Source organism: Ammospiza nelsoni, chromosome 15 (assembly GCF_027579445.1).
Source record: "Ammospiza nelsoni isolate bAmmNel1 chromosome 15, bAmmNel1.pri, whole genome shotgun sequence".
Lineage (NCBI taxonomy): Eukaryota > Metazoa > Chordata > Aves > Passeriformes > Passerellidae > Ammospiza > Ammospiza nelsoni.
Window position 1 is genome coordinate 15,309,235 of NC_080647.1, and position 25,871 is coordinate 15,335,105.

The 25,871-nt window shown below is 58.1% G+C and overlaps 1 protein-coding gene across 3 annotated transcripts; it reads left to right on the forward strand.

Moving 5' to 3' along the window:
- Nucleotides 1-5,107: 5,107 nt before the first annotated feature.
- Nucleotides 5,108-24,640, forward strand: NLGN3 (neuroligin 3). 3 transcript variants are annotated; one of them, XM_059482627.1, is made up of 7 exons: nucleotides 5,237-5,357; nucleotides 6,451-6,510; nucleotides 13,331-13,390; nucleotides 15,995-16,144; nucleotides 17,777-17,962; nucleotides 22,571-23,360; nucleotides 23,766-24,640. In XM_059482627.1, exons 1-7 carry the CDS (start codon nucleotides 5,252-5,254, stop codon nucleotides 24,601-24,603), a joined length of 2,190 nt encoding a protein of 729 aa, XP_059338610.1. In that variant the 5' UTR covers nucleotides 5,237-5,251; the 3' UTR covers nucleotides 24,604-24,640. The 3 variants fall into 3 exon arrangements, with proteins under 3 accessions (XP_059338612.1, XP_059338611.1, XP_059338610.1); XM_059482628.1 differs by lacking the exon at nucleotides 6,451-6,510 and having other exon boundaries at nucleotides 5,114-5,357; XM_059482629.1 differs by lacking the exons at nucleotides 6,451-6,510; nucleotides 13,331-13,390 and having other exon boundaries at nucleotides 5,108-5,357.
- The last annotated feature ends 1,231 nt before the right edge of the window (nucleotides 24,641-25,871 follow it).

Consider the following 25,871-nt stretch of genomic DNA (forward strand, 5'->3'; position numbering starts at 1 on the left):
AGTTGTGCTGCAGCTTCTCTGCTCCCCAGGGTTTCCTGTGGCTTTCTGCAGTGGTGGGATGGGGCTGGGTGAGAGCTGGGGTTACTGCTCAGCTGAGAAGATGCCAGGTGAGGAGTGGGTCTAGCAGGTGCTGCTGCCTGAGAGCTGAGCACCAGCCTGAGCTGCTGGAAAGGTTTGGAGCTCAGCTGGAGAAGGGAAGGCAGAAGTTTCTCATGCTGCTTGCTGGGTACATGTTTGTTCTGGGGTGCATGGGCTGGCTCTCAGCAAAGTACAGCGGGGTCAGATGGTGAGCAGAGCTGCACAAGGCTGGAGGGTGCAATGGGACATCCTGTCTGCTGGCTGCTGGAAGAAAATCATCCATCCGTGCCAGCTGGGTGCTTTGAGGTCTCCATCTGTCCTGGCTCTGAACCTCGTGGGACACAGAGCCACAGCATGAGTGTGCTGAGCTGGGGCTTGGTGCCCCAGGGCAGGAGGCTGGGCCCCGTGAAGGGTCCAACACGGAGCAGGCTGGCTGCTGGCAGCTCCTCGGCCGCCTGCCAGGGGAGGTGTGGATCCGGCTTGTCTGGCTGGTGTGAGATGCCTGAATATGCATCTGCCAGAGAGGCTTCCAGAGGATCCCACCCGCCCAGGTTTCCATGGAGAGCGTCTCTTTGTTGAGGAGGAAGCGTCTGGCAGACAGTGTGGCCGTGGAAATACCTATAGAGCATTTGTTTTGCAGAGCACATGAATACCATCCCCACGAGCTAGCAGCCTCACTTCCTCTGCTCACCCACCCGCGGCCTGGCACAGCGACCTGGGATGCCTGCGGCGTCTTTATGCTCCCAGTTTCTCACTGAGTGCCCGTGTGAGCATTCCCAGTTTGGCTGAGCCCGCCCAGCCCAGCCTGGTTTCATTTCTGGTTTCATTTCTGGTTGGCAGGCTCAGCTCCTGGCAGGCAGCAGCCCGTCCTCGCTGGGGGACACGTTTGGCTTCCCTGCTGGAGGCAGCAGTGACAGCGCTGGAGGCGGCAAAACCAGGAAAGTTTTGCTCCCACCTCCCATGGGATGTGAAGGGAATTGCTTCCCTGAACCAAGTGTCCTTTCTCTGGTCTCTCAGTTCTTTCTCGTGCTTTGGAAGAGCAAGAAGCTGAAGAGCTGTTGAGGCAGCAGGCAGCAATGCAAGGCACATGCAACAGCCCACAGTGGAAGGGATTCAGCTTGGGCTTTTATGGCAGTCTGTCAGCATTAAATTAAGGGTAAATTCCCATCCTAAATGTTATGTTAACATGAAGTTATATCAGAAAGCACAGAGCACAGAACAGCAATATGAGGGTATCAGATGTGTTACAGGGGTATTGTAATTATCCCAAATCAGGCATTTGAAACCCAGGGAATTTCAGATATAGGGTTTGCATCATCTTTTGGGTTTGTAATTGAAAAAAATACAAACATAGAAAGGCTTAGAAGCATGTCACTGAGATTGTTTGGGTGCCTTTATTCTGTGCTGTGGGGACATGTGCAGATGGAGGCAAAGAGTCTTTAAAAAATGATGGAACCAAATGTGGAATTACAAATGTTAAAACACCATGAGCTGTATTTGAGTGTTAAGGCTTTGTGGCTCTCCAGAGTAACATTAGGGCTGCTGGGCCTTGACTGTGCATCTCCATATCTGGACATATTTGGCTATCACTTTTGCAACTCACCTCTGTACCTCATATTTGTAAAGCTCATAATTGGAGACAGTTTTTAGTCCTGTAGCATCATTTTGTTTAAGTTAAGAATGTGTATTTAATTCTATCTTAGCTTAGGGTTTTTTTTGTCTTCAGATTTCCTTGTTTTTTCAGATCTGGATGAGGATTAAACAAAAACCCAGAGGAATATCATCATAGCATAATTCTGAGGAGCTGTAGCAAGAAGCAGTTTTTTGGCTGTGCTTTGCAAAGAGAGATTCCTCATTGTGTCAGGACAGGATGGCTACAGTGGGCGTGCGGAAGCTCCACGGATGCAAAGTGGGTTGTGAATTCAGCCCTGTGCCTGGTGTGCACAGCCCAGCTGGGCAGCTGTGTGGTGGCACTCCGTGGTGCCATGAAATTGCTTTCCTGGAGGAGCTGGTGCAGCAGCAGTGCCCATGGCAGCATGTGGCTGCAGCCATGAGGAAGCTCTGGAGCTGGGAAATCAGCTGGTGAACCACCCCTGGCAGGGCTGTGGTGCTCCTGCAGACAGAAAATGATGACAGATCAGTTGAAATGGCTCTGCAGGGAGCACTGGATGCACTATCATAAAGACTGGAAGCTGCCTGTAGCTTCCAGTCATACAAATTAGATATGACAGTCATTAATAATTAGCTCTATCCTAACCTGTGGTACCTGAAGGAACCTAAGCAGAAGATTTACACTGGGCAGTTTGCCTTCCAGCAATGTCAGTGATGGGTCTGAGGCACCTCTGAGATCCTGCTTGGGAGCACAGCTCTGGGGGGGTCCCAGGCCAGCCCTGCACCCTGGGATGAGGCTGTCAGGCAAAGGTCAGCTCCCTGCTGAAGGAGGAGCATTGCAGCAGGGAATGTGAGATGAATGATGGTTTTCTTCCAGAGCTGCAGGCAGAGCAGGGCAGCCAAGGCTGTGCTGCAGAGGCAGCTCCAGCAGGGGTGGGCAGAGCTGAGCTGGGGTCTCTGGGTGCCTCAGCTGTTTTTCTGCCCCTTGACTCAGCTTTTACTTCTCAGGCTTTGGCATCTGTTTGGGGGATAACGCAGCAGTGTCGTGCTCCTGCTGGGGAGTTTCTGTCGCTGCCTGGTGGGGCAGGAGGGGGTGAAGGGGAGTGATGTGCAAAGTTGTAGTGCCCTCCTTGTCTGGCATCACCTGCATTCCCTTGGCAGGCTCTGGAGAGGTGCCTGCATGCCCAGCCCTGCCAGGCCTTGCTGCTTGGGTGGGCTGAATGCAGTAACATGATTTCCTGAGATGAGTGTTTCTGTTTACTGTATTACCCTGATTTCTGAGGCTGCCAAGATATTTGGGTGTATCAGGAGGGCGGGCACAGCATGGGCCCATTCCCTTAATGACCAGCAGTGAGTTGCCTGCACATGTGCAGTACAGATTTGAGACACCTTCTGTGGGGGGTTTTGGTTGTGTTTTGTTTGCTTTGTTTGCATGGGGGTTTTTGTGGCTTTCTGTTTGTCTGTCTGGGAGATTTGGTGGGGGGGGGTTTGGTTGGTTTCTTTTTTTGGGTGGTGATGGGGTTTTTTTCCTGCGGATTTTCCTCATTGGATGAGGTGTTCTCTATTTGTGGAATCCCTGCCCAACTGAACCTCCACCAGAGCTGCAAACTCCCATCTGCATACAGCCCTTATTTTGTGCTCCAATAATTTCTAGGCAACTCTGCTCCCCTCTGAGCCTGGGAGAGCTCTGCCGGGTGGGCATGTCAGGATGCCCTGGGGCAGAGCGGAGGTGCCTCACTCCCTCACTCACTCACCACCGCCGCCGCGTCTCCCAGCGTGAGCACATGTGGCTGAGACGGGAGCGGTGAGCATCCCCCGAGCCACCGCCGCCTTCCCGCGGGGACCCGGCTGCGGATCCGCCCGCCGGGGAGCGGCACTGCCGGGGCTGATGCTGCGGTGATGGGAGCACCGTGCGGGCTCCCCGTGCCCGGCTCCCCCGGGAGCGGCGGGGCGGCGGGGGGAGCCCGGGCGGGGGGCGCTCACAGCGCTTACATAAGCCCGAAATGCGCCAGGCGGTGCTGGGAGGTGAAGGGCAGAGCGCTGAGGATCCACAGAGCCTCCAGCGAGGGCTCCCTGGCACAGGAGCTCTGCTCGCTGACACATCCGCGGCTCCCCATCTGCGGTGCCCTCCCTTCCCCCGGGGCTGCCACAGCTGCTCCTCCTGGTGCTGCCAGCCCGGGCGGGACCGGGAGCGCAGCTCTGACTCCGGGCCTGCCGGGCACGGAGCGGGTGGGACTGAGGGCAGTGCCCACAAGCGGGTGGGAAGGAGGGAGGGCAGATGCCCACAAGAGGGTGAGAAGGAGGGCAGATGCCCACAAGCAGCTGGGAGGGAGGGCAGATGATGCCCACAAGTGCTCTGTCTGTTCCCCTCCTGCCCGCCCAGCACCCGTGTCCTCCTGGGCTCTCCCTGCTTTGCCCAGTGGAGGGGGAAGCTGATGGGACTGTGCTGGTGGGTGAGATGAGTGCCTGGCCAGGACGTGTGGGTGCGGTTTGCCGGTGTAGGCTGCCCCAGCAGGGGAGCAGTGCTGTGCTGAAGGCCAGGCACGGAGCACAGGCAGCTCCAGCTCAGCCAGGGGAGGAGAGGTGCCAGGGGAATCTTGTGCAGAGGCTGTGCTTGGCACCAGTGGTGTCCAACGAGCTCCTTATGGGGAGGGACACAGCACTGTCTGCTTGTCTTGACACCCACACTCTGGGCAGCCCCTGAACACTGGGGACAGGCTCTGCAGGCATGGGCAGACCGTGTGTGTGTGCCTGCACATGCTCTGCTTGTTCTGCCCCCTTTTGCCTGCTCCCAGAGCCACCTGCCTGGCTGCTGGCAGAGCCAATGAGCACCCATGGGTGGGAGGCTCAGCCAGAGATCCTGGCTCCTTCTGCACTGCACGGCTTCAACTCTTCCAGAGCAAGTCTGCTGTTAATTCCCTCCATCTCTCCACAGTATCAGCAGTCACCTCCGGGCTGGGCCGCTGGCAGGCAGGCAGCAGCAGGCAGCTGGGAGGCTGTGAGGAGCTGGTGCCACCTCTCCCTGCGTCCGACTCACCCAGCACAAGGTGTGGCTGGGCACCCCTGACTGCCGTCTCTTCTGCTCCGTCCGTTCCCGGTGGGCAAATCAGAGCCTTGGTGTGATGGGGCTGCTCTGAGACCTCGCCCCAGGAGCTTCAGGCCTGGATGTTGGTGCTGTTTCTCCCGGACAATGTGGCTGATACTCTGGAGAAGCCCTCTCTTCCCCCCTGTTCTCCAAGTGCCTGAGCTGGTGGCCAGCTGGGACCTGCGTCTCACCCTCTGGGTGCTGAGCTTTGCCTCGATGGTTGTGCAGATGGAGGGCCAGGTTTACTCGCCCACCGTCAACACGCACTACGGGAAGTTACGAGGAGTGCGCGTGCCGCTGCCCAGTGAGATCCTGGGGCCCGTGGACCAGTACCTGGGGGTTCCTTATGCCGCTCCCCCCGTCGGGGAGAAGAGATTCATGCCCCCCGAGCCACCACCATCCTGGTCGGGCATCAGGAACGCTACCCACTTCTCACCAGTCTGCCCCCAGAACATCCACAACGCCGTTCCCGAGATCATGCTGCCCATCTGGTTTACCTCCAATTTGGATATCGTGGCCACGTACATCCAGGACCCCAACGAGGACTGTCTGTACCTCAACATCTACATCCCCACGGAGGATGGTGAGTCCCCACTGGGGTGACCGCAGGAGAGCGAGGGGAGGGTCACTCCACCCCTCCCCAGCAGTGGTTGGTCTCACCTGGGTGTTGTGTTTGAAGCATGTGGTTGTGGACCCCGCAGCATGCTGTCTGTTTGTGGAAAGCTTTCTCTGGCCACGCAGCTTGCCCTCTTGCCCTCAGCTGCCATCTCTGTGTCGCGTGCTCCTGCTCCTCCACGCCTCCCGGTCCCACCCCTCCACCTCCATGGCATCGTCACGGGTTCCTCCTCTCTTGTATTGCTAAATCTGAATCCGACTCTCTGACCGCAGATCCACAGAGTGACAAGCTGATTTGTGCTCCCCACAGGCGCCGAGTGCCAGGTTCTGTCTTGAGTTGGTTCGAGTTCGTCCTTCCTCCCTGCTTCCCACCCTCCCCAGGTCCATGCGCTAGTTGTGGGTGTGGGCTGCGGCTGGGAGGAACACTCTCTGCCTCTCCCTGGGAAGATGCTCCGGCAAGAAAGGGGCCACAGAGCCCTTTTCTGGGCCCTGGTACGGATGGGAGGTGGGGGTGCACCGGCAGACACATCGCTTGGCTGCTCCTCCGTGCGCGGTGGGCCGGCGGCAGAGCGATGAGCCTGGCGTGCTGGGGACGCACGGGGCACGCTCCTGTTGGGGTGCGGCTGAGCGGCGCTGGGTGCCTCCTCGTCTAACCTTTTCCTTTGTAGGGGATCCCAGCTGAACTGTAAGTAGAGGGCAGAGGAGGCAGCGCCTGCCCGCACGCCCGTCCAGCCTCACCGCAACAGGAGCCCCCGGGGATTTTCAGCGGGCCAGAAGGGACCCACAGTGGGTCTGCTGCACACAGCAAAGCAGCCTGGCGGATCGGTGGCTTCTCCCAGGCTGCCTGGCTCCACTCCTCTGTCTCTGGGGCCCACAGGATGCATCATGCCTTCCTTCTCGCCCAGCACGGCTGGCCCAGAGTTTTCCTCCCATGGCGACGCTCCCTCCCCACCTCCCGCGGTCCCGGGGGCGGTGGGAGGGTGGCAGCGTGGTTGTGATTGCATGCCCACTCCCATCAGTGGAGCCTCCTGTTATTTTGTAGTCTTTTATTCATTTTACAGTAAAACGGATTTCCAAGGAATGCACCCGAAAGCCCAACAAGAAAATATGTAGGAAAGGAGGTATGTAGCAAGCCGACCGGCAGAGAGGCACAGAGAGGAAAGAGAGAGAGAGTGAGAGAGTGAGAGGGTGTCTGGCTGGCCCCCGGCCTGCAGCACTCCTCCAGCACCTCTCTGTGCTGCCACCCGGACTGTGGACCCTCCAAGCAGACCCCTGCCACCCCCTGCTTCCCACTGGGAACAGCCCCATGGATGCTCCAGCCAGCTGGGGTCAGGTCATGAGGATGCTCATGGTGCTCCAGGCCTTTCAGAACAGCTTCTCCTGGGCTGAGCCTGCACTGCCACCTTCATCCCACTGGCACTGACAGCTTCCCCGTCCCTGGCCATGAGGGGTAGCCTCTGATGGCAGGCAGCACTGAAATACATCCCTCAGGTTGGGTTACCCCATTGGGGGGTGTAGGGACCTGCTCAGGGAAGGACCTGTGTGATGGGGCACTGCAGTCCATCCTGGGCTGAGCTTTTCCCCCATTGAATCCCTGATCATTTTGCATCCAGAGCTCCCTGGTTAAAAGCATAAAGCCTGTCCTGGCTGTGTAAATGCTGCGGATTCTGCCCTGAGCCTTGTGCCTGCCAAGGCTGCTCCCCACTGCTCAGATCCCCATGCCAGTGCCAGTCCTGCCAGTGAGGATTTGGTCTCCAGCCCATGGCATAGCATCCTCCCTGAGCCCACAGCAGCCCTAGCTGCCCCATGGGGAGCCAAGCACCTCCAGTTCAGACATGTCTGCTTTGCCTTGCCTCCACTGACCTTCCCCCATTGCCCCTAAATGATCCTGTATTCCCAACCAGTGACATGCACAAGGGAGTAGAGACATAGAAATGGTAGCTGGCTCAGCCCCGTGTCAGACACAATGCCTCACCCACCCCTCCACACAGCCCCGTGCAGGCAGGGAGAGCTGAATGCTCTGTGCATCCCAAGATGAACGTGTGGACAGTCAGGCAGCCAAGCTTTTCTGAAAGGCTCAGTACAGGGCTCCTGCCCAGCACAGGCTGCTGTCCTGGGTGTCTTGCAGCAGCAGCAGCATCCCTGCATCCCAGCCTCTGTCTCCCTGCACCCCTGGGTTTGGCGGGGCCAGTGCAGCTGGGCTTGGAGGTTTGGGGAGCGCTTTCCTTCCAGCCGTTTCCCCCAGTTCTGTTGTTTGGTTTCTTTGCTTTGCTTTTCCTGTTGCTGTCCTGGCTATTCACACGGCATCTCTCTGAGTGCCAAGGCTGCCCCTGAAAGGGCTGGCGCATTAGGGAGTCTGTGCACGCTGCCTCCGGAGCCGGCTGTGCCAGTGATCACCAGCCACTTCAAAGCGCTTCCTCTCCCGGCCCTCCCACCGGCTGCCAGCCCCCGCCGCCCCAACCCTGCAGCCAGGGGAGCGGGCTCCAGGTTACTGCCAGGCAAGGGGTGATACAAGGCATGGCAGAACACCTTGGCTGTGCTCATCTCCCGGGTTTCCCTCCCCGCGGGCTCTGCTCACCGGCAGGGTTTCTCTGCAGCCCGTCTGCAGTTGTTGCCTCTGGTCACCTCCCAGGGAGCTGGTGGGGGACATTCCCTTTGCCCCCACTGGCCTCTGTGGACTCATGGGCCAGAAGATGCCCAGTGCCAGCCATTTGGACATGCAGGTGTGGCGTGCCAAGAATTAAAGCACCCAGACACTGGCACTTCCCTCCAGCTCTGGCCAGGCTCTGGTAGCTGTTGGCTTGAATTAATTGAGTCACTTGTGATGAAACACAGAAGCTCCCACACTCCTCATTGTGTATCCTGGGTTAGTAATGCTTGGGGAGAGGGTAATGTACCTGCAGTGCTGATTTCCTCAGGATGAACATTTGAACGTTGACTCATTCTGGAATAATCATGATTACTATTTCTCAGGCCACAGACGAGCAGTGATAAGCTCCCCTCTCACAGAACAGTATTTTGGTGGCTAAAAATGCCTCAGCTCCCACCTTCCTGGAGTTTTCATGACTTCTGCCACCCCTAAGCTCTGTGTATTTCAGAGCAGACAAAGGACTGAGAATTTATCAGTCATGCTTGTTTATCTCTGGGACAGAAAAACATCCCTGTTTCCCTGCCCAGTTGTCCACAGTCATTTCCTCTATGGAAATTTTCTAAATGCCAGTCTCCTCCATACACATTGGTCCCTTCTCTGGTAGCAGTACAGGGCAGCAGTGCTCTGAGAGCAGCTAGCCATGCATGGTGCCAGGGGAGCTGACAGCACTGAGGCTCATTTGAGGCTCAGATTTTGCTGCAAAAATATTGCTGCCCACCCAAAGACCATGTACACAGACGCACAGACACACACCCTGGGAGCACAGTACCTATGTGCAAAATGCAGCTCTGTCCCATGCTTTGTGCTGCCAACACTTCCAGCCTTTTTTTGGCTGTGGTAGATGCTAAGATGATTTTTCCTTCCCTTCCTCACCAGCCTGGGCAATCCTTGCTGCAGGGCATGAGGAGGTGGATGTCATTTTTGGAGGGGAAAAATGTTGTTGCCCTGCACTTTGCAGCTCTTCCTGGTTCTCATTAGCAAATGCCCAAATCTCTTCTGGCTGGGATGCGGAGAGTCTGTGACATTGCAGAGACAAATGTGCAGGTCCAGCCTCTTCCTGTGCTGTGTGAGGGTGGCTGGAGCTCCCAGCAGCTCCTGGGCTCAGGAAGCTCTTTGGCAGCTTCTCTGCTGCTCTCCAAGAAGCTGACTTGTCTAAGTACCAGCTGAGGCTTCCCTCCAGCTGCACGAATTCTGCAGTGCTTCCTTGCTGGAAGCTTCTTCCCAGCCCCCTCGGAGCTGCTGCTCTGCAGGGCTGGCTGTGGGCAGACCACCGCCCTGGGGCTCTGTTCCACCCCGGGAGGAGCGATTTGCCAGGGTGAGGGTCGGTGTTTGTGCTGCGGGGGCAGCAGAGCGTGAGGAGATGCAGTGCTTTTACTGAGTCCACCCGGGGATGGAGAGAGCTCCTCTGCATCAGTCAGGGCAGGGAGGGGCAGGGCAGCACCGAGGTGTGCTGCAGTCAGTCCTGGAGCAAGGGCTGATGGCACAGGTCCCAGCTGAGCTGTGGGGTTGTGCAGCAGCAGGTTCAAGAGCTGCACCGTTCCTGGCCCTGTCCCTTGTCACTCCCAGAGATGCTGTGGCTGGCAGCAGGTGTCCCTTTGGGTGCTTGCAGCCATCAGAGGCTCTGCTCCCTGCAGCAGTGTGGCTGCTTTGCAGCAGTGGGTGCCCCACGGAGATCCCACTGAGGAGAGGGTGCTGGAGCTGTCTGTGGGTGCCCTGGACAGACATTTGGAACTGCAAAGGTGTCATCTCAGGCTCCTGCTCTTCTCTTATCCACACCATGCTGAGAAAGAGGGCTCTGAGAACTGAGGCTCCTTACCCTGCTTTATCTCTGTTTGCACTGGTGTCAGTGCTGCTGGTATGGTTTACTTAAGATAGAATAAATCCAGCATGGATGCCCCTGTTTCAGGCAAAGTGATTTTTTTTTTTTTTTAAGTTGAACTTAAATCTTCCTAGTGGCTCAGATAAGAGCTCTGCATCCTTCCTATCGGCCTGAACAATGTCACTTTGCAGTCAGCTTAAAGTGAAGTGGCAGACAACAGACATTCACTTCCTGGGTTAGTGGAGGGCGTTTTTGATGGGTAAGGAGAATAAGAGCCATGAGCCCTTTCCAGCTGTGAATCCACAGCCTTAAACCCATCCTCATGAGAGTGGGTGCTGCAGGGCTCTGTGTGGTGGCTTTTCTTAGAGCAGAGGAAGATCTCCTGGGCTGGGTGTCCCTGAACATGGCAGGAGCAGTGGAGAGTGTTAGTGGGTGGGGGAAGTGAAGCTGTGATTGCTCTCACGAGCTGAGGGGCATTGGTGGGTGGTGCTGGAGGTGAGCACTGCAGCAAGGGGCAAAAAGCCCCTTGGTCACACTTGGTCACAACAGTGGGTGTTGGCCATAACCACCCTGGCACCTTCCTGCTGATGGGGGAGGCTTGTGCTTTGCATCTGCCACACGCACATGCCACTGCTGTTCCCCTTCCCTGGCCTGCATCACTGCACTCCTGCTTTGCTCAGCTTCCAAGTGCTGCTTTCTGCCATCTCTTCCAAGGTGCCTGAAGCTCAGGTTGCTGAAGGCTTGTCCCAGCCATCCCAAAGCTCTGCAGCAGCAGTCTCCAGCTGGATCCCTCCCTGCTCAGCTAGGACAGTTGCTCAGGTCACAGAGATGTTGTCCACTGCCCTCTTTTACAGCCTGACCAGTCCTCATAGCTGATTCCTCCATTCTCATCTGCACAGAGACTTCTGTCCCTGAAGGAGACCAGGCTGGAGGGCTGCAGCCTGGCCAGTCCCAGGGCTTTAACAGCACCAGGGCCTTTGGCAGTGGAAAATGATCTCCAGCTGCCTGTGGTCTGCTTCTCAACTCTGAAGCACGGTGTGGATCACATCACTGGCTGTTGTCTTCATTAGAGAAAAATCCCCATCCCTTAGAAGTACCAAGAGGTTGGTGCACAGCACTGGTTAGCAAATACTGCATGAGCACTTTGTCATTTAAGTGCTTTCTGGGCTTGCAGCTCTTCCTAATGAAGACACAGCAGGTCAAGCTTGCAGCTCCTGCAAAGAGCCTGAGTGGCTGCACATGCCCAGCCAAGTGTGTGGCTGGGCTGGGCTGGGCTGGGCTGGGCAGGCAGCGTGGGGAGGAGGCAGCAGGAAGGGGGAGATGCTGGGGCTGAGGTGCTGGGGCAGGAGATGACAGGCATGGTGGAAAGAGAAGGATGTGAGATGCTCAGAGGATGGCTGGGTGGTGAAGCAGGAGGGGAAGGGGTGAGACTGGAGCATGGTGAGGAAAATCAGAACAGCACATGAGACAGCTGATCCATCCCTGCCCTTGGCAGGAGCAGCTCTCCCTCACCTCTTTCTGGCAGTGTGTTCCACCTGGTCTTAAACACCTCCCCAGGCCACCTCTTCCAGTGCTTCTCTGCCCTTTCTGCCAGAAAAGTTTCCTTCTCATCCTGCCTCCTGTAGCCCCAGGGCTGCCTGAGAGGGACTTGTTGTTCCACCTCACCACCTCACAGTGTTCTTTCATGTGTTGGGATGCTGCTGCAGCTCCCATCATGCCTCTGCTCCCAGCATTCATGTGACCCAGCCTTCTGTGAACTTTTCGTGCCTGCTGGGTTTTTTGAGGTTTCTGGTTGCTGCTCCTCCAGGCTTTCTCCAGCAGGTCATGGCTGCTAAAGGCATTCTACAAGCCTCTCACCCTGATGGAGCTGCCTCACAGCCATTTCAGATCTCTTCCTCCCCCATCACAGATGCCTTGTAAATTCAAATCCTGTCCCACTCCATGCTGCTATCTCTGTTATCCACCTCCCGTGTCACCTGCAGAATGCCACTCCCAGACTGACAGTGAGCATGGCTCCCCACTTTTGTCTTTCTGACCAGTTTTGTGCATTTAGTCCTGTAGTTCCCTGCAGCCACAGGCTTGCCCCTTGCAGGTGGGAGCTTTGCTTGGGGCTGTGAAAGTCCTTGCTGAGGCAATGGGAGCTGTTGGTGGTGGCAGCAGGACCCTGGGGTCAGCCGGGTGCCTGGCAGGGTGTCAGAGCCCCTTGTCTCAGGGGAAGGTCCCTGGGCAGTGCAGGCTCTGTGTGGGTGAGTCCTGCCTGGGGGAAGCCCTGCTGTGTCTCCAGAGGTCACCATCACCTGGGGAACCTTTTGTAGCAGGCATTAGGGAGCAGAGGACTCGCAGGTATTGATCTGCAGCTCTGAGAGGATGAGAACACCCAGCCTGTTACTGAGATTCAGAGCTCCAGAGCACAGGGGTGGCACCACTTGCCTTTGTGTCTACACTGGCATGCAGTCCTTTGCAGGAGTGGGGTTTTGGCACAGGTTTTTCAGCACCCCTGCTCCCTGCCAGCCCACAGGCCACCTCTCTGCAGTGTGGGGAGTGCCAGGCTCACTGCAAGTCATCCACAGCAGCAATCCACATGGGGCTGCTGGGCTGGCCCATGCCCCAGCTCTGCAGGGTGGTGAAGGGACACAGAACATCTGTAAGGCATTCAGGATGTTACAGAAACTCATATGTTTAGCATTCTGCCTTGGTCAGGTCAAGCTGACTGGTGCCTTTGAAATCCTCAGTGAAATATGGAACATGTCTTGTAAGGAGGGAGTTGGTGCAGGATGGAGCCAGGCAGCTCAGGGGAGCAGCTGTCATGAGGGATCCCTGTGTGCTGTGGGGGTCTCATGCAGTGGTGCCAGTGGTTTGTGGCACAACAAGGAGCCACACACGTGTGGGGGTGATGGGCAGGGACCTGCCTGGGGATCAGTGGCCATGCAGGGCAGCCCTTGGTGTGACCCCTGCACAGGACAGCTGTCCCCAGGGGCAGCAGGGCTGGGAGCAGGGCTGGGTGCTAGCAGAGGGAGCCTTGCTGGAGCTGAGGGTGCATGAGCAGGTGGGGCCAGGCTGGGATGCAGGAGGACCAACAAGTGCTTTGAGAGACTCATCCACCACCAGCGCTGATGCTGTCACAGCCCCACTCGTGCCTTCCCTCCACCCCAGCCCTCCCCAGGGAGGATCTGGGAAGGGGCCTGGGTGAAGCAGCATCCTGGCACACTCTTGGGGCAGCGCTGCCCGTGCCCAGCACTGCCCTGGCTCTGGGAGAGGTGCAGTGTGAGTAGCCAGCAGTGCTGTGGGGCACAGGCGTGGCCTCACTGTCTCTGCTATCATGCTATTTTTGAATTCTCTTTTTTTTTTTTTTTTTTTTTTTTGTGTTCTTTTCTTCTTTCTTTCTTTCTTTCTTTCTCTCTTTTTTTGTTGTTTTGTTTTTATTTCCTTTTCGTTTTCCTTTTTGTTCTGTCTCCTCGTGTTTGGTCCCTAGGAGCCAGCGCTAAGAAACAGGGCGAGGACTTAGCGGATAATGACGGTGATGAAGACGAAGGTATTTCTGTGCTCGAGGCTGCCACTGCATGACACGCAAAGCAAAGCACAGCAGCTCCGTGTGCCGCCATCCGCTGCCACCCCCAGGGAGCCCTGTGTGTGTCTGTCTGCCGTGCCAGGCAGCGGCGCGGGGTGGGGGGCAGGCTGGCCGGCTGTGCAGGGCACCCAGCACCTTCCCCTCCTCCTGACGGGGGGAAGCTCAAGGGGTTTTTCCGCTTTAGGAGGAGTTTGCTCCTGCTCAGTTGGAGCCAGGGCAGGGAGGAAGCATGGCAGCTTGGGAGGAGAGAAGCCCTCGGGCACCTGGGCCCATTTCACCCTGAGCACACAGGTCACATCCCACCTCCAGCCTCATCCCTCCAGAGTCAGTGACATGCATCTGGGAGCCAGCAGCCTCCCCATCCACCCCTGCCTGGCCCTGCTGTGGCTGTGCCAGCAGCCTGAACACTTGGCACCCAAAGGGCATCTGGCCATGCACAGGAGACCCAGGGTCCACTTGGTTTCTGTCAGCTTCTCTCCTTCCTCACCCTGTGAAAGTGAGGTCTTGCTTGCAAGCACCAGCCAAGACAGAGCAAGTGGCCTTTCAAGCAGATGTGATTCTAGACGTATGCCAGGACTAAGCAAGCTGCAGAATAGGCTATTTTTAGTAAAACAGGGTGGTTTGTCTGCAGGTTATGGAGTCAGCGTGTTTGGCTGCAGAGATGTGATGAGGAGGTAGGAGGAAGGGTTGGCCAGGGTACAGCCCTCATGAGCTGAGGACAGTAAAGCCTCATGGTGTGCAGAAGGCCCTGGGCAGCTCGAACAAGACCTGGCAGATGGCATTTAGGATCTGGGAAATAGATGAAAAACTTTTTCCTTGGCAGTACTAAGCCCCTGTTGTTTACTCCAGGTAACCTGTGCCCCATGATCTCTTGTACCGGGGCGTAAACTGGCGTTCAGCCTAAGGGACTCCACTGTGCTCAATCCACACACACCAAAATGTGCTGCAGCGGTTCAGAGCTGTTTATTTCCTGGTAATCTCTGCACATTGCTGTCATTCTGCTGTGAGGAGGGCCCTTTGTATGTCAGGGAGTGGGTGCAGGATGGAGAGAAGACATGGGCCCTGATGTTCCTGCCCCTCACATTTCAAGTAGGTGGTCCTGGGAAAAATTGTCCTGGTGTAGCTGTGCCACACAGGCAGTGTCTGTCCTGGAGGAGCTGCAAGCACTTTTTGCTCCCTTGGTTTGTGCATTTGTCTGACTACATTCTGGCAATAGGAGAAGAGCCAGCACAGGTTTCAGGTTTGGCATAGCCTCATTCTCCTGGAGGGAAGAGGTTTTCTGTATGGAAGGCCACCTTTAGCCATGCTGTGGGCCACAGCTGGAGGTGACAATGGCCACAGGTACCCGTCAGCCTGGCCTGCAGCCCCCTGCAATGGGCTAGGGAGGATTGGACATGTGCAGGGGCTCAGTGGGTGTGAGGGAGCACAAACAGCCCAGTGGGCACTGGCATTGGTGTGGCTGTACCCCAAGGGTCCCAGTCCTGGTGGGACAGGGCTGTGCTGCACCGCTCAGGGAGGCAGGCAGGGAGCAGCAGCTGCCTGGGGCAGCTGAGGCCAGGCAGGCACTGCCAGCCCACCTGGGCAAGGTGCTGGGTGTGAGTGAGCACAAGGCAGGACAAAGTGCATGGGTCTGGGTGGCCAGCCCAGGACAGGGCTGGGGAGTGCAGGCATATGGGACCTGGCCATGTCTCCAGGGCGGGTGCAACTGCCTGTCCATGTGACATGGGCAGCATGCTCCAGGATGTTATTCCCTGTGGGTGGCCATGGCTCCCTGAGGGATCACCAGCCAGTGGGGCAGGAGGGGCAGGATGTCCCCTGGGCAGGAGAAGTCAAGAGAGGGAGCGTGGCTGCTCCCAGTCCCCCAGGCTCCCACCGTCCTTCCTCCCCGGCCCTCGGGGTCCCATTGCCCATCCTCACTCCATGCCTCATGCCCTGTCCTCGTCCAGACTCTGTGCTCACCTCCCTGACACACACACGTGCATCCACTGTCTGCCTCATCACCATGTCTGTGTCTGGGCACTGGGGTGCCGGGGGGTTACATCCAGACAGGTCCCTGCCTTCCCAGGGGAATGGGAAGGGGCAGTGGGAGAGTGAGACACTGGAGCACACATCAGTGGCCCCCCTCTAGGTCCTGCACACCCCCATCCCTGCCCCCCTCCGCAATGCCAGCTTCCAGGACCCACGGAGTGCTCGGGTCCAGCCAAAGACAGGACATGGGGCTGCATCCTGGGCTGGACTCTGCAGCTCCCACCCACAGCAGAGCTGACCTGGCTCCCAGCCCAGCTCCAGGGAAGAGCAGCAGGGTCCAGCCAGCATCACTCCCTCACCTGCTCAGACCCCTGAGGGGACAGCAGTGCGGGGACAGAGCAGCAACAGCGGCTGGCAGGGTTGGTTCAGTGGTGTTTGCCTTTGGGGCTCCACGCTGTGGCCCCCAGGAGAGCTCTGCCTTTGGCTCCCAAGCCCCCTCCGTGGTCCTGGCAGCTGGCATTGCCCTTGTCCTTGGTCTGCCTGTCGGGCAGGGTGCTGCGGCCGTGGCTGCGGGCTGTGTGTAACCTGCTCTCCTTGCAGACATCCGGGACAGCGGCGCCAAGCCGGTGATGGTCTACATCCACGGGGGCTCCTACATGGAGGGCACGGGGAACATGATAGACGGCAGCATCCTGGCCAGCTACGGCAACGTGATCGTCATCACCCTCAACTACCGCGTCGGAGTGCTCGGTACGAGCTGGCGGGGGGACAGCCCCGGTGCCTGCCCGGACAGCGGCGGAGGGGCGGCGGGGATGCGCTGCGGGCACTGCCCCTGCCCCTGCCCTGGCAGTGCCACGTGGCACAGCCCCCAGCACACGGGCACAGCCCCCAGCACACGGGCACAGCCCCCAGCACACGGGCACAGCCCAGCCCGCGCCCTGGCACCGGCTCCCCCCCGGCTCATGTACACAAACTGGCGCAACTGAAAGCAAATATTGGTTTGTGGTTAAATGAATAATAAATGTGTTTACCCAGCATCTCCTCCTGAGAGGGCTCAGACGGGTGAGGTGCCAGCGGGTGCTGCCGGGCTGTCCCGGGGACCTGGCAGCTCTCCCTCCCTGGGCACAGGCAGCCTCCAAGCCGCTTGTGCTGCTGGGACCCCGTCAGCAACACACCGTGGCATGGCTGGCTGCAGTGGGCACCACAGAAGGCGCCAGGTGCCATGCAGGGGAGGGTGGCAGTGCTGTGTCCAAAAGCACTGGTGACTTGAGATGCAAAATGAGGACAGAGGGTCAAAAGGCAGTGCAGTCCCCTGGCTGAAGCAGCAGAAACCCCCAGGGGCTGAGACACAGGAGGTTTGTGTGGAACACCACTGCCACTTCCCTTGCCAGCATGAGAACAAGGGGTGTAGAGCTTTGGGGACAGCTCCTTTCCAAGCCAGGCTGCTGGCTCTCTTCCTGGCCATCCAGCCTAGCATGGTGCTCTCCCTTGGGCTCCTGCCTGGTACCTGGGGCAGCACATTCCTCTCATGGCCTCCAGAGCCCACAGTTTCATGTGGAAGATGATAGTTAACCTATTCAAAACCTTTTAATGTTAAAAGTCCTAGAATGGATAGTTGCAAAGATAAGACACATGAGTCACAATATGACATTAGACTTAAGTGGTGCCTTCATCATTTCCATTGAGGTGATGCACCACACCCAGCCAGACCCCCTCCAGGTGCCAGCACACCCCTGGGGCCACTCCCTGCGTGCTGGGGTTACCTATCTGGATTTTACCTCGGGCCTCTCAGATTTTGGCTTCCTGCTTAAAGTCAAAGCAAACGAAAGAGTGATAACTTATCTTGGGTGTTTCCTGTGCTATTGAAAGCATTTCTCGCCTTTTTCCCCACTGAGAACCTTTGTGTTTTAAGCTGCAGTCGGTTCCTCTCTGCCCAGCCCACCTGACACTTCAAGAGCCTCCCCCAGACCACACTGGTCCATGGGAAGCATTGGCTGTGCTCACACTCGCCCTCCCTGCAGCCACTGATGCTTTCTGAGCTTTCCTTGGGGCTGGTGTGAGATGTCTGGAGCTGTTCTAGCTTGGGTGGTGGTGTGGGTAGGACAGAGCTTTTTTCTCTTTACCCTGTCCCTGCTGGTTGTTGGCCAAAGAGGCTCCCCGAGGTCTGCAGCTGCTCTCTCAGCTTTTCACCTCTCTGTGCTCTGCAGAGGCTGGGGGGAGCTCAGTGGTGTCCCTGCTCCAGCTCAGAACTCACAAAACTCTCATGGTGGGATAGGGTCCCAGAGAACACAGGGTCCCCTGCCCTGGGTCTGGGGAAAGGGGGTGGGAAACCAGGACTTTCCCAGTTTCCTCATCCTTAACCGGGCTCCCCTTGGCCCTCAGGGTTCCTGAGCACGGGGGACCAGGCTGCCAAGGGCAATTACGGGCTGCTGGACCAGATCCAGGCGCTGCGCTGGGTCAGCGAGAACATCGCCTTCTTCGGGGGGGACCCCCTGCGCATCACCGTGTTTGGCTCGGGCATCGGCGCCTCCTGCGTCAGCCTGCTCACCCTGTCCCACCACTCGGAAGGTAGGTGTCACCCTGTCACCCTGTCAGCCTGCTCACCCTGTCCCACCACTCGGAAGGTAGGTGTCACCCTGTCACCCTGTCAGCCTGCTCACCCTGTCCCACCACTCGGAAGGTAGGTGTCACCCTGTCAGCCTGCTCACCCTGTCCCACCACTCAGAAAGGTAGGTGTCACCCTGTCACCCTGTCCCACCACTCAAGGTAGGTGTCAGCCCTGCCCGAGGCTGCTGCAGCTGCAGATTCTGGTTTAAACCCAGAAAAGAGTAATAAACACAATCCTATTCATACTGGCCCTATCACTGACCCTAAGCATCCTCCTAACTGCACTAAACTTTTGACTCGCCCAAATAAAACCTGACTCAGAAAAACTGTCCCCATAGGAATGCGGATTCGACCCCCTGGGATCTGCTCAATCTGCTTCTTCCCAGTAGCCATTCTCTTCCTCCTGCTCAACTTAGAAATCGCCCTACTCCTCCCGCTACCATGAGCCACCCAACTACCATCTCCTACCACCACCCTAACCTGAACCTCCTCACTTACCCTCCTTACCTTAGGACTGGTGTACGAATGAATTCAAGGCGGATTAGAATGAGCAGAATAACAAAAAGTTAGTCTAACTAAGACTGTTGATTTCAGCTCAACAAATTACGGCTCCCACCCTGTAACTTTCTTTATGTCCTACCTCCACCTAAGCTTCTGCTCAGCCTTCGCCCTGCTGGTGCAAACCCAGGGAGGGGAGCCCACCCAGGTCCTGCTGCCCAGCCCAACAAAGCCAGGGCTGCTTTCTGATCACTGGTGAGAGCCTGGACCAGGACTGGGAAGCAAAACCTTCTCATCCAGGGCAGAAAGAGGCCAGTGGCAGAGCATGTGGGAGATAGGGATGAAGTGGGTGCTCCCAGTGCACAAAGCTGCACCCAGGGCCAGCCCCTTGGCACGGGGAGAGGTGGGGACCCCACACCAGGACAGGGATGCTGAGCCATCCCCTGCAATGGGATCCTCAGAGAGCACAGCAGCCCTTGGTTGCTTCCAGGGGCAGGAGGGGTCCTGCCCTGGTGCTCAGGAGTTCCTAGTGCAGTGTGGAGGGGGTGCAGGGCATCATGGAGGGCACTGGGAACAGGGATCTCAGTGCTAGGGAAGGTATTTATACTGGAATAGAGGGGAAGGAAAGGTATTTATACTGGAATAGAGGGGAAGACAGAGCACCCAGACATCCCTCCTGAGCCTGGGAGGGGTGGAGAGCCCTGTGTTGGGAGACTGGCAGAGCTGGAAGTGCTGCACCTAGCCAAACACAGGTGGAAGTAATATGATTAATATCTGTAAATATAGCAGAGTGTTTACTCTAAATAAAGAAGGGAATTATTTATGCTAAAAGTCTGTGCTGGAATAAGAGCAAATGCATGTAAACCACCTGCAAAGACATTTACATCAAGCACTGAGGGGGAGAAAAATTAACTGTGAGACTGGAGGTGTTTTTGATGAATTTCCTAAAGGAAATTCTAGGAGCAAAGCCTGAACTGGATATGGCTCACAGGGGAGCAGCCTGCCAGGGACCTGCTCATGAGCTTTATATGAGGGTGCAGCCATCTTGCGGTGCTGTGTCCTCAGTGTGGTGCTGAGGAGAAAAGGACATGTGTGAGCAGCAGACACGGGTGTGAGTCTGCCCTTCAGAGACACACAGCAAATTGCACTCAAAGCTGAAGAGCTGCTGCCCTGCTCAACAGCCTGGGAATCACACAGCAATGGAGACCTCCAGAACCTCAACAGGGCTGATGGCTGATGATGGGGAGTCTTTTACAGGCTGAAAGCTCCTGCAGAAAGAAAAAGTGTTTTCTCTGCCCATATTGAGTGTGAAAGGCTGCAGAGGGAACACTTATGTGTGATGCATTCTCAATGCTTCTAAGGGTACTCCTTTCCATCACAGGAATGCAGGAGTGTGTGTGCTTGGCTGCCCAGGTGGCCCCGGCCTCTTGCAGGGGTCCAGGCTGGAGCAGCATGGAGAGAGGCTGAGGGTGGATTGGAGGGGCTGCTCCTCCTTGTGACTTTCCAGCCATGAGAAATAGTCCTGCCAGTATGTGCACTTCTCAGGTGATGCTGCAGTTAATGCCACTAAGCCCTGCATGTGCTGCATCCTGTGCTGCCCCTTGCAGCTCCAGTGCCCCTGGTGTGCCCCCTGCACTCACTGCTGGGGCAGGGGAGCTGCTGCTGGCTGTAAATTCTGTGTGGCAGGAGGGGAGTGCCCAGTGCTGCATCCAGTGTCCCATAAAGCCAAATAGCCATACAAAAACCTCCAAAAATTCCCTGTGCCAGAGCACCCACATCCCCAGGGATGGGTAGCTGGCTCTGGAGCATGGCGTGGGAGCAGTGCTAAGTTGCAGCCTGCAGAATAGGTGGGTTTGTTTTTACTGCATCAAAATAAAACTTCTAGTGATCACAAGCTATTAATAAAGCTGCTGATTTGTGCCTGCTCTGCCAGGTGCTGCAAGAGGCAGACACTGGAGGCTTGGTACTGCACATGTTGGGTCTGGCTGCTGGGGAAATCCACAGCTCCCTGCCAGCCTCAGGCCTTGTAGGGTCACTCTGATTCCTATCAGTGACCAAAGTGCTGTTTTTCTCCCCAGCCAGCCATACCAGGGCAGGAGAAGTCTGTGCCAGGCAAGCTTTTAAGCTTTGCCCCATCTCCTTCTCCATGGGGGCTTCTGCCCTTTGCTGCCATCCCTCCAGATCTCAGCTGGACAAGGCACCCAGCACCCTGCTCTGAGCAGGGCTTGGCCCAGATGGCCCCTGAAGTGTTTTCAGTCTCAGCTACTGGGCAAAGCAAAGAGGAAATGAGGAGCTGGCAGCAGCTGGTGGCAGTGTGCAGTTCCAGCCACCCTCTGGCAGAGCCCTGGCCACACCATTGACTCCACCATGCTGTGGCAGCCAGTCCTGCAGGAGGCTGGCTGTGTTGGGACCCTCACCAGGGAGGGGAACAGGAAGAAAAGGCAGAGCTTCACCTTCTGTCTGGCCTCAGTAGGCTGCAGAGGTGCAGTGTGAAGTGCTGGGTGCTGCTGCCTCCCTGGGGTGCTGGTCAGGCTTCAGTCAGGTGCTGGCACGGAGCAGGAGGACACGACACGTCCAGGCTCTCACAGAGCCCTGGGTCAGGCTGTGGCCATGCAGAGACAGGGCAGAGGGGCTCCAGCAGGGACAGGACCAGCTGACAGTGACATCAGCTGCCCTGGCAGTGGAGGGCAGGGCCAGAGCCCAGCCTGGTGGGTCTGTCTGGGAAGTGATGCTGCTGGCAGGGCGCAATGGCTGCTGCTGGGACAGCATCTCCAGGGAGCCAGGAAACCCCATCCTGCCTCCTTGGCACGTGGATGGTGGCGCAGAGCAAGCAAAGCCATGGCCAGTCTCCAGCCTGTAGGCTGGGTATGGCTTTCTAGGGCACCAGGAGGTGACAAACAGAGCTTGTGACTTCTCTTTGTCCCAGTGCATGGGACTGTACGTCAGGTACTTGGCAGAGCGAGGACTGTGCGTGCAGACAAGAGCTATGGACATGGTGGCTGGGAGCCAGGAGCCTCTGAACGCTTCTGTTGCAGGAAGGTGCTGCTCTGCTTCCCTGCAGAGTGGCACAGCCCTGGTTGTACAGGGGTTCTCTGCATTTCAGGGTGCCAGGGGCAGCCCCATGGGCACCACACTGCTGTGCCAGTTCAGGGGTCACCTGGAACAGCCCCTCATGGAAAGCAAGTGCTGGGGTCTGGCAGGGGTGCAGGCAGCACTTGGGGTGCAAAGAGGGCTGGTCAGAGAACAGGGACCCCTGGGTGCACCCCGGACTGGCTGCCTTTCACGGCCCAGAGGCTCTGCTTCCTCACCACCCTTTGTATTCTGAGCACAAGCACCATTGACATGGGACTGGAGCGAAGCCACGCATTTCTCTGCCTGGGCCAGGGCCTTTGTGGCCTCGTTTTCCAGGGCGAAAGTCCACTCCCTCTGTGTTCCTGGTGGCAGAAAGGCCCTCTTTGTGCATCTGGCAGCGTGCTCCTGCAGGGCCGGATTGGCACTGAGCAGCCCCAGCTGGGCAGGAAGCAGCAGGGAGGGGGCGGAGGGGGACTCTGACAAAGCGGTGGGGTGGGACAGGCAGGGTTAAGTGTCCCCAAGCAGGCATTAACCCTCCCACTGCTGCCAGCCCACAGCCTGGCTCCTCAGCAAGGCAGGTGCCACCCTGGGCTGGAGGATGGTGCTGAGCCCAGGTAAGACATCCTTGGGGTGGCTGGGGTGGCACAGGCTGCTTGGCAAGGCCAGCCTGTGATGCAACCATGGCCCCTCTTCTCCCCACACCAGGACAGGGATGCTGGGTCACCCCTGCAATGGGATCCTCAGGGAGCACAGCAGCCCTTGGTTGCTTCCAGGAGCACCCACCTGCATTCCCAGCTGCCATCCTGCCATTCCCACAGCAGCCCAGAGCTGAGCCCCCTGTGTGAGCCCAGCTCAGCAGGCAGCACAGCTCAGGGACACGGTGTGGGCTGCAGTGCTGGCTCCTTGCAGGGGTACAAGAGCATCAATGCCTTCTCCATGCTGCATCCTGCATGTTGGAACCCTGCTGAGAGCTTCCTCCACTCCGTGCCTGTGTTGCAGGTCTCTTCCAGAGAGCCATCATCCAGAGCGGCTCCGCGCTCTCCAGCTGGGCAGTGAATTACCAGCCTGTGAAGTACACCAGCATGCTGGCTGACAAGGTGGGCTGCAACGTGCTGGACACCGTGGACATGGTGGACTGCCTGAGGCAGAAGAGTGCCAAGGAGCTGGTAGAGCAGGACATCCAGCCAGCCCGCTACCACGTGGCCTTCGGGCCAGTCATTGATGGGGACGTGATCCCGGATGACCCAGAGATCCTGATGGAGCAGGGCGAGTTCCTCAACTATGATATCATGCTGGGGGTCAACCAGGGTGAAGGGCTGAAGTTTGTGGAGGGTGTGGTGGACCCCGAGGACGGCGTCTCAGGCAGTGACTTTGACTACTCAGTCTCCAACTTTGTAGACAACCTGTACGGCTACCCTGAGGGCAAGGACACCTTGAGGGAGACCATCAAGTTCATGTACACGGACTGGGCCGACCGGGACAACCCCGAGACGCGGCGCAAGACTCTGGTGGCCCTCTTCACTGACCACCAGTGGGTAGAGCCCTCGGTGGTGACAGCCGACCTGCACGCCCGCTATGGCTCCCCCACCTACTTCTACGCCTTCTACCACCACTGCCAGAGCCTGATGAAGCCTGCATGGTCCGACGCAGCCCACGGGGATGAGGTGCCTTATGTGTTTGGGATCCCCATGATTGGCCCCACAGACCTCTTTCCCTGCAACTTCTCCAAGAACGACGTCATGCTCAGCGCCGTGGTCATGACCTACTGGACCAACTTTGCCAAGACAGGGTGAGTGGGGATGGGTGCCGCGCCGCGGGGGTCTGCACTCACTGCAGCTGCACTCCCTGAGGCTGTGCTGGGGGGGGGGGGGGGTTAATCATGCCCAGTGTGGGACACTGAGCTCCCTGTGCCCAGAGGTTCCTGTGTGCTGCACCTTCACTGGGGCCAGGCACAAAGCAAGAAGCTTAGATCATTACCAGCCCCTGGGACCAAGCCACATGGGTGCGGAGGCTTGTTGCCCCTGGTTATCTTGGGTGAGACTTGGGTGCTGCCCAGTCATTCAAGACCTGTTGCCAGCCCACCCTGTGCCACCACTGGCAAAGGTCCCCTCAGTTTCTGTCTCTGCATGCAGCTCTCCCTCTTTGTTTCTTTGGCTTTTCCCATTGCTAGTTCTGTTCTGCCTGTGTTTCACAGGGACCCCAACAAGCCTGTCCCCCAGGACACCAAGTTCATCCACACCAAGGCCAACCGGTTTGAGGAGGTGGCCTGGTCCAAGTACAACCCCCGTGACCAGCTGTACCTGCACATTGGGCTGAAGCCGCGGGTACGCGACCACTACCGGGCCACCAAGGTGGCTTTCTGGAAGCACCTGGTTCCCCACCTGTACAACCTGCACGATATGTTCCACTACACCTCCACCACCACCAAAGTGCCACCACCTGACACCACACAGAACTCCCACATCACCCGCCGGCCCAACAGCAAGATCTGGACCACCAAGCGTCCTGCCATCTCGCCCGCCTACAACAGCGAGAACGGGAAGGAGAAGTGGAGCCCGGAGCAAGAGGCGGGCACGCTGCTCGAGAGCCCCCGTGACTACTCCACCGAACTGAGCGTCACCATCGCCGTGGGCGCCTCCCTCCTCTTCCTCAACGTGCTGGCCTTCGCCGCCCTCTACTACCGCAAGGACAAGCGCCGGCAGGACACGCACCGGCAGCCCAGCCCGCAGCGTGGCGCCTCCAACGACATCGCCCACGCGCCTGATGAGGAGATGCCCTCCTTGCAGGTGAGCCAGGGGCACCACGAGTGCGAAGCTGTGCCATCCCACGACACCCTGCGCCTGGCCGCTCTGCCCGACTACACCCTCACCTTGCGCCGCTCTCCGGACGACATCCCGCTTATGACCCCCAACACCATCACCATGATCCCCAACTCGCTGGTGGGGCTGCAGACCCTGCACCCCTACAACACCTTCACCGCCGGCTTCAACAGCACGGGGCTTCCGCACTCACACTCCACCACCAGGGTATAGCTGCCCGCCGCCGGCGCACACGCATGCACGCACGCACACACACGCAGCAGACACTGGCAGAGGGACCGGCGGGGCCACGGAGCCCCTGGACGGAGGGGCGGCGCCCACGGACGGTGCAGCTCCCAGCCCAGAGACCTGTGGGGGTCCCAGAGCGGCCCCGGCGCTTTCTTTTGTTCCTATCTAACTTTTGAGAAGTGCTTTGACTCTCCTGGCCTCAGGGCCCCGTGGGTTGCCCCGGGACGCCAGTGGGGTGCAGGAGGGACATGGTGTAGTCCTGCACAACCCACCCGTGCAGGTGGGCAGGGGTACCCCGCTGTCAGTGGCCACGGGGTTCCCAGTGCCGTGGCTGTGCCTCCCAGTGGGGCGATCACATCCCCAGTGCTGAGCCCACCAAGCACCCTGGGACTGACGAGGAGCGGGACTGGGCATCCCTCTCAGCCGGTGCCCAGGCATCTTGGCAGCCCTGGAAAAGGCTCCTTCACTGTGCTGAGAAGTGGCCCCAGGCCATGGTGCTATAGGCAGAGGGAATGGGCAGAGTCCAGGGACCTGGCCTTGTGCTGGATGCGGGCACTGGGGCTGGTGCCGGGGCTCAGGGACCCTGGGAGGGGGCCCTGGGCTGGAGACTTGGCACCTCTGCCCCTCTTTGCGCTGCAGAGAATCTCTTTTGTGTCAGTCATTTCTCTTTGCAGAGACGTTTTTTAAGCAGATCTTTAGTTCTTTACACACTAACGGAGTCGCCGCGTTTTGTCCTTTGTAAAGATTTTAAAACCAAGTGTTCTTGATATAAAATAAAAAGCCAGTTAGAAGCCAGCGTGTGCGCACGGTGCCGGCCCCCCATGGCGCCCGCCTGCCGTGGGTGGGCACCAGGCAGGGCAGTGCCTCCTGCACTGTGGGGCTGCGCTCTTTTGTATTTTTTGATATTCTCCCTCCTCTGTCACCCGTGCCCACGTATCTCAGCCAAAAAGCCTATCCAACGGCCTGCCTGCGAGCACCCCCGCCCCGGTCCCTCACCGCCACCACTGGCCAGTGCCACCCACCGCCCCTGTGGGCATCACCTGCTCCGAGCACTGTCTGTTCACTCCCATGAACCCAGGACAGCCCCTCATGCTCCCCACCCTGCCCTGCTCCCCCAGGAGCATGCCACATCCCTTCACCACTGCCCCGGGGCTGTGCTGTGCCCTCCCTGCCCGTGCTTGTTGCCCGAAAGCAGAGCTGGTGGTTTGCAGCCTGCGGCAGGAGCGGGGCGACAGGAGCGGGGTGAGCTGCTC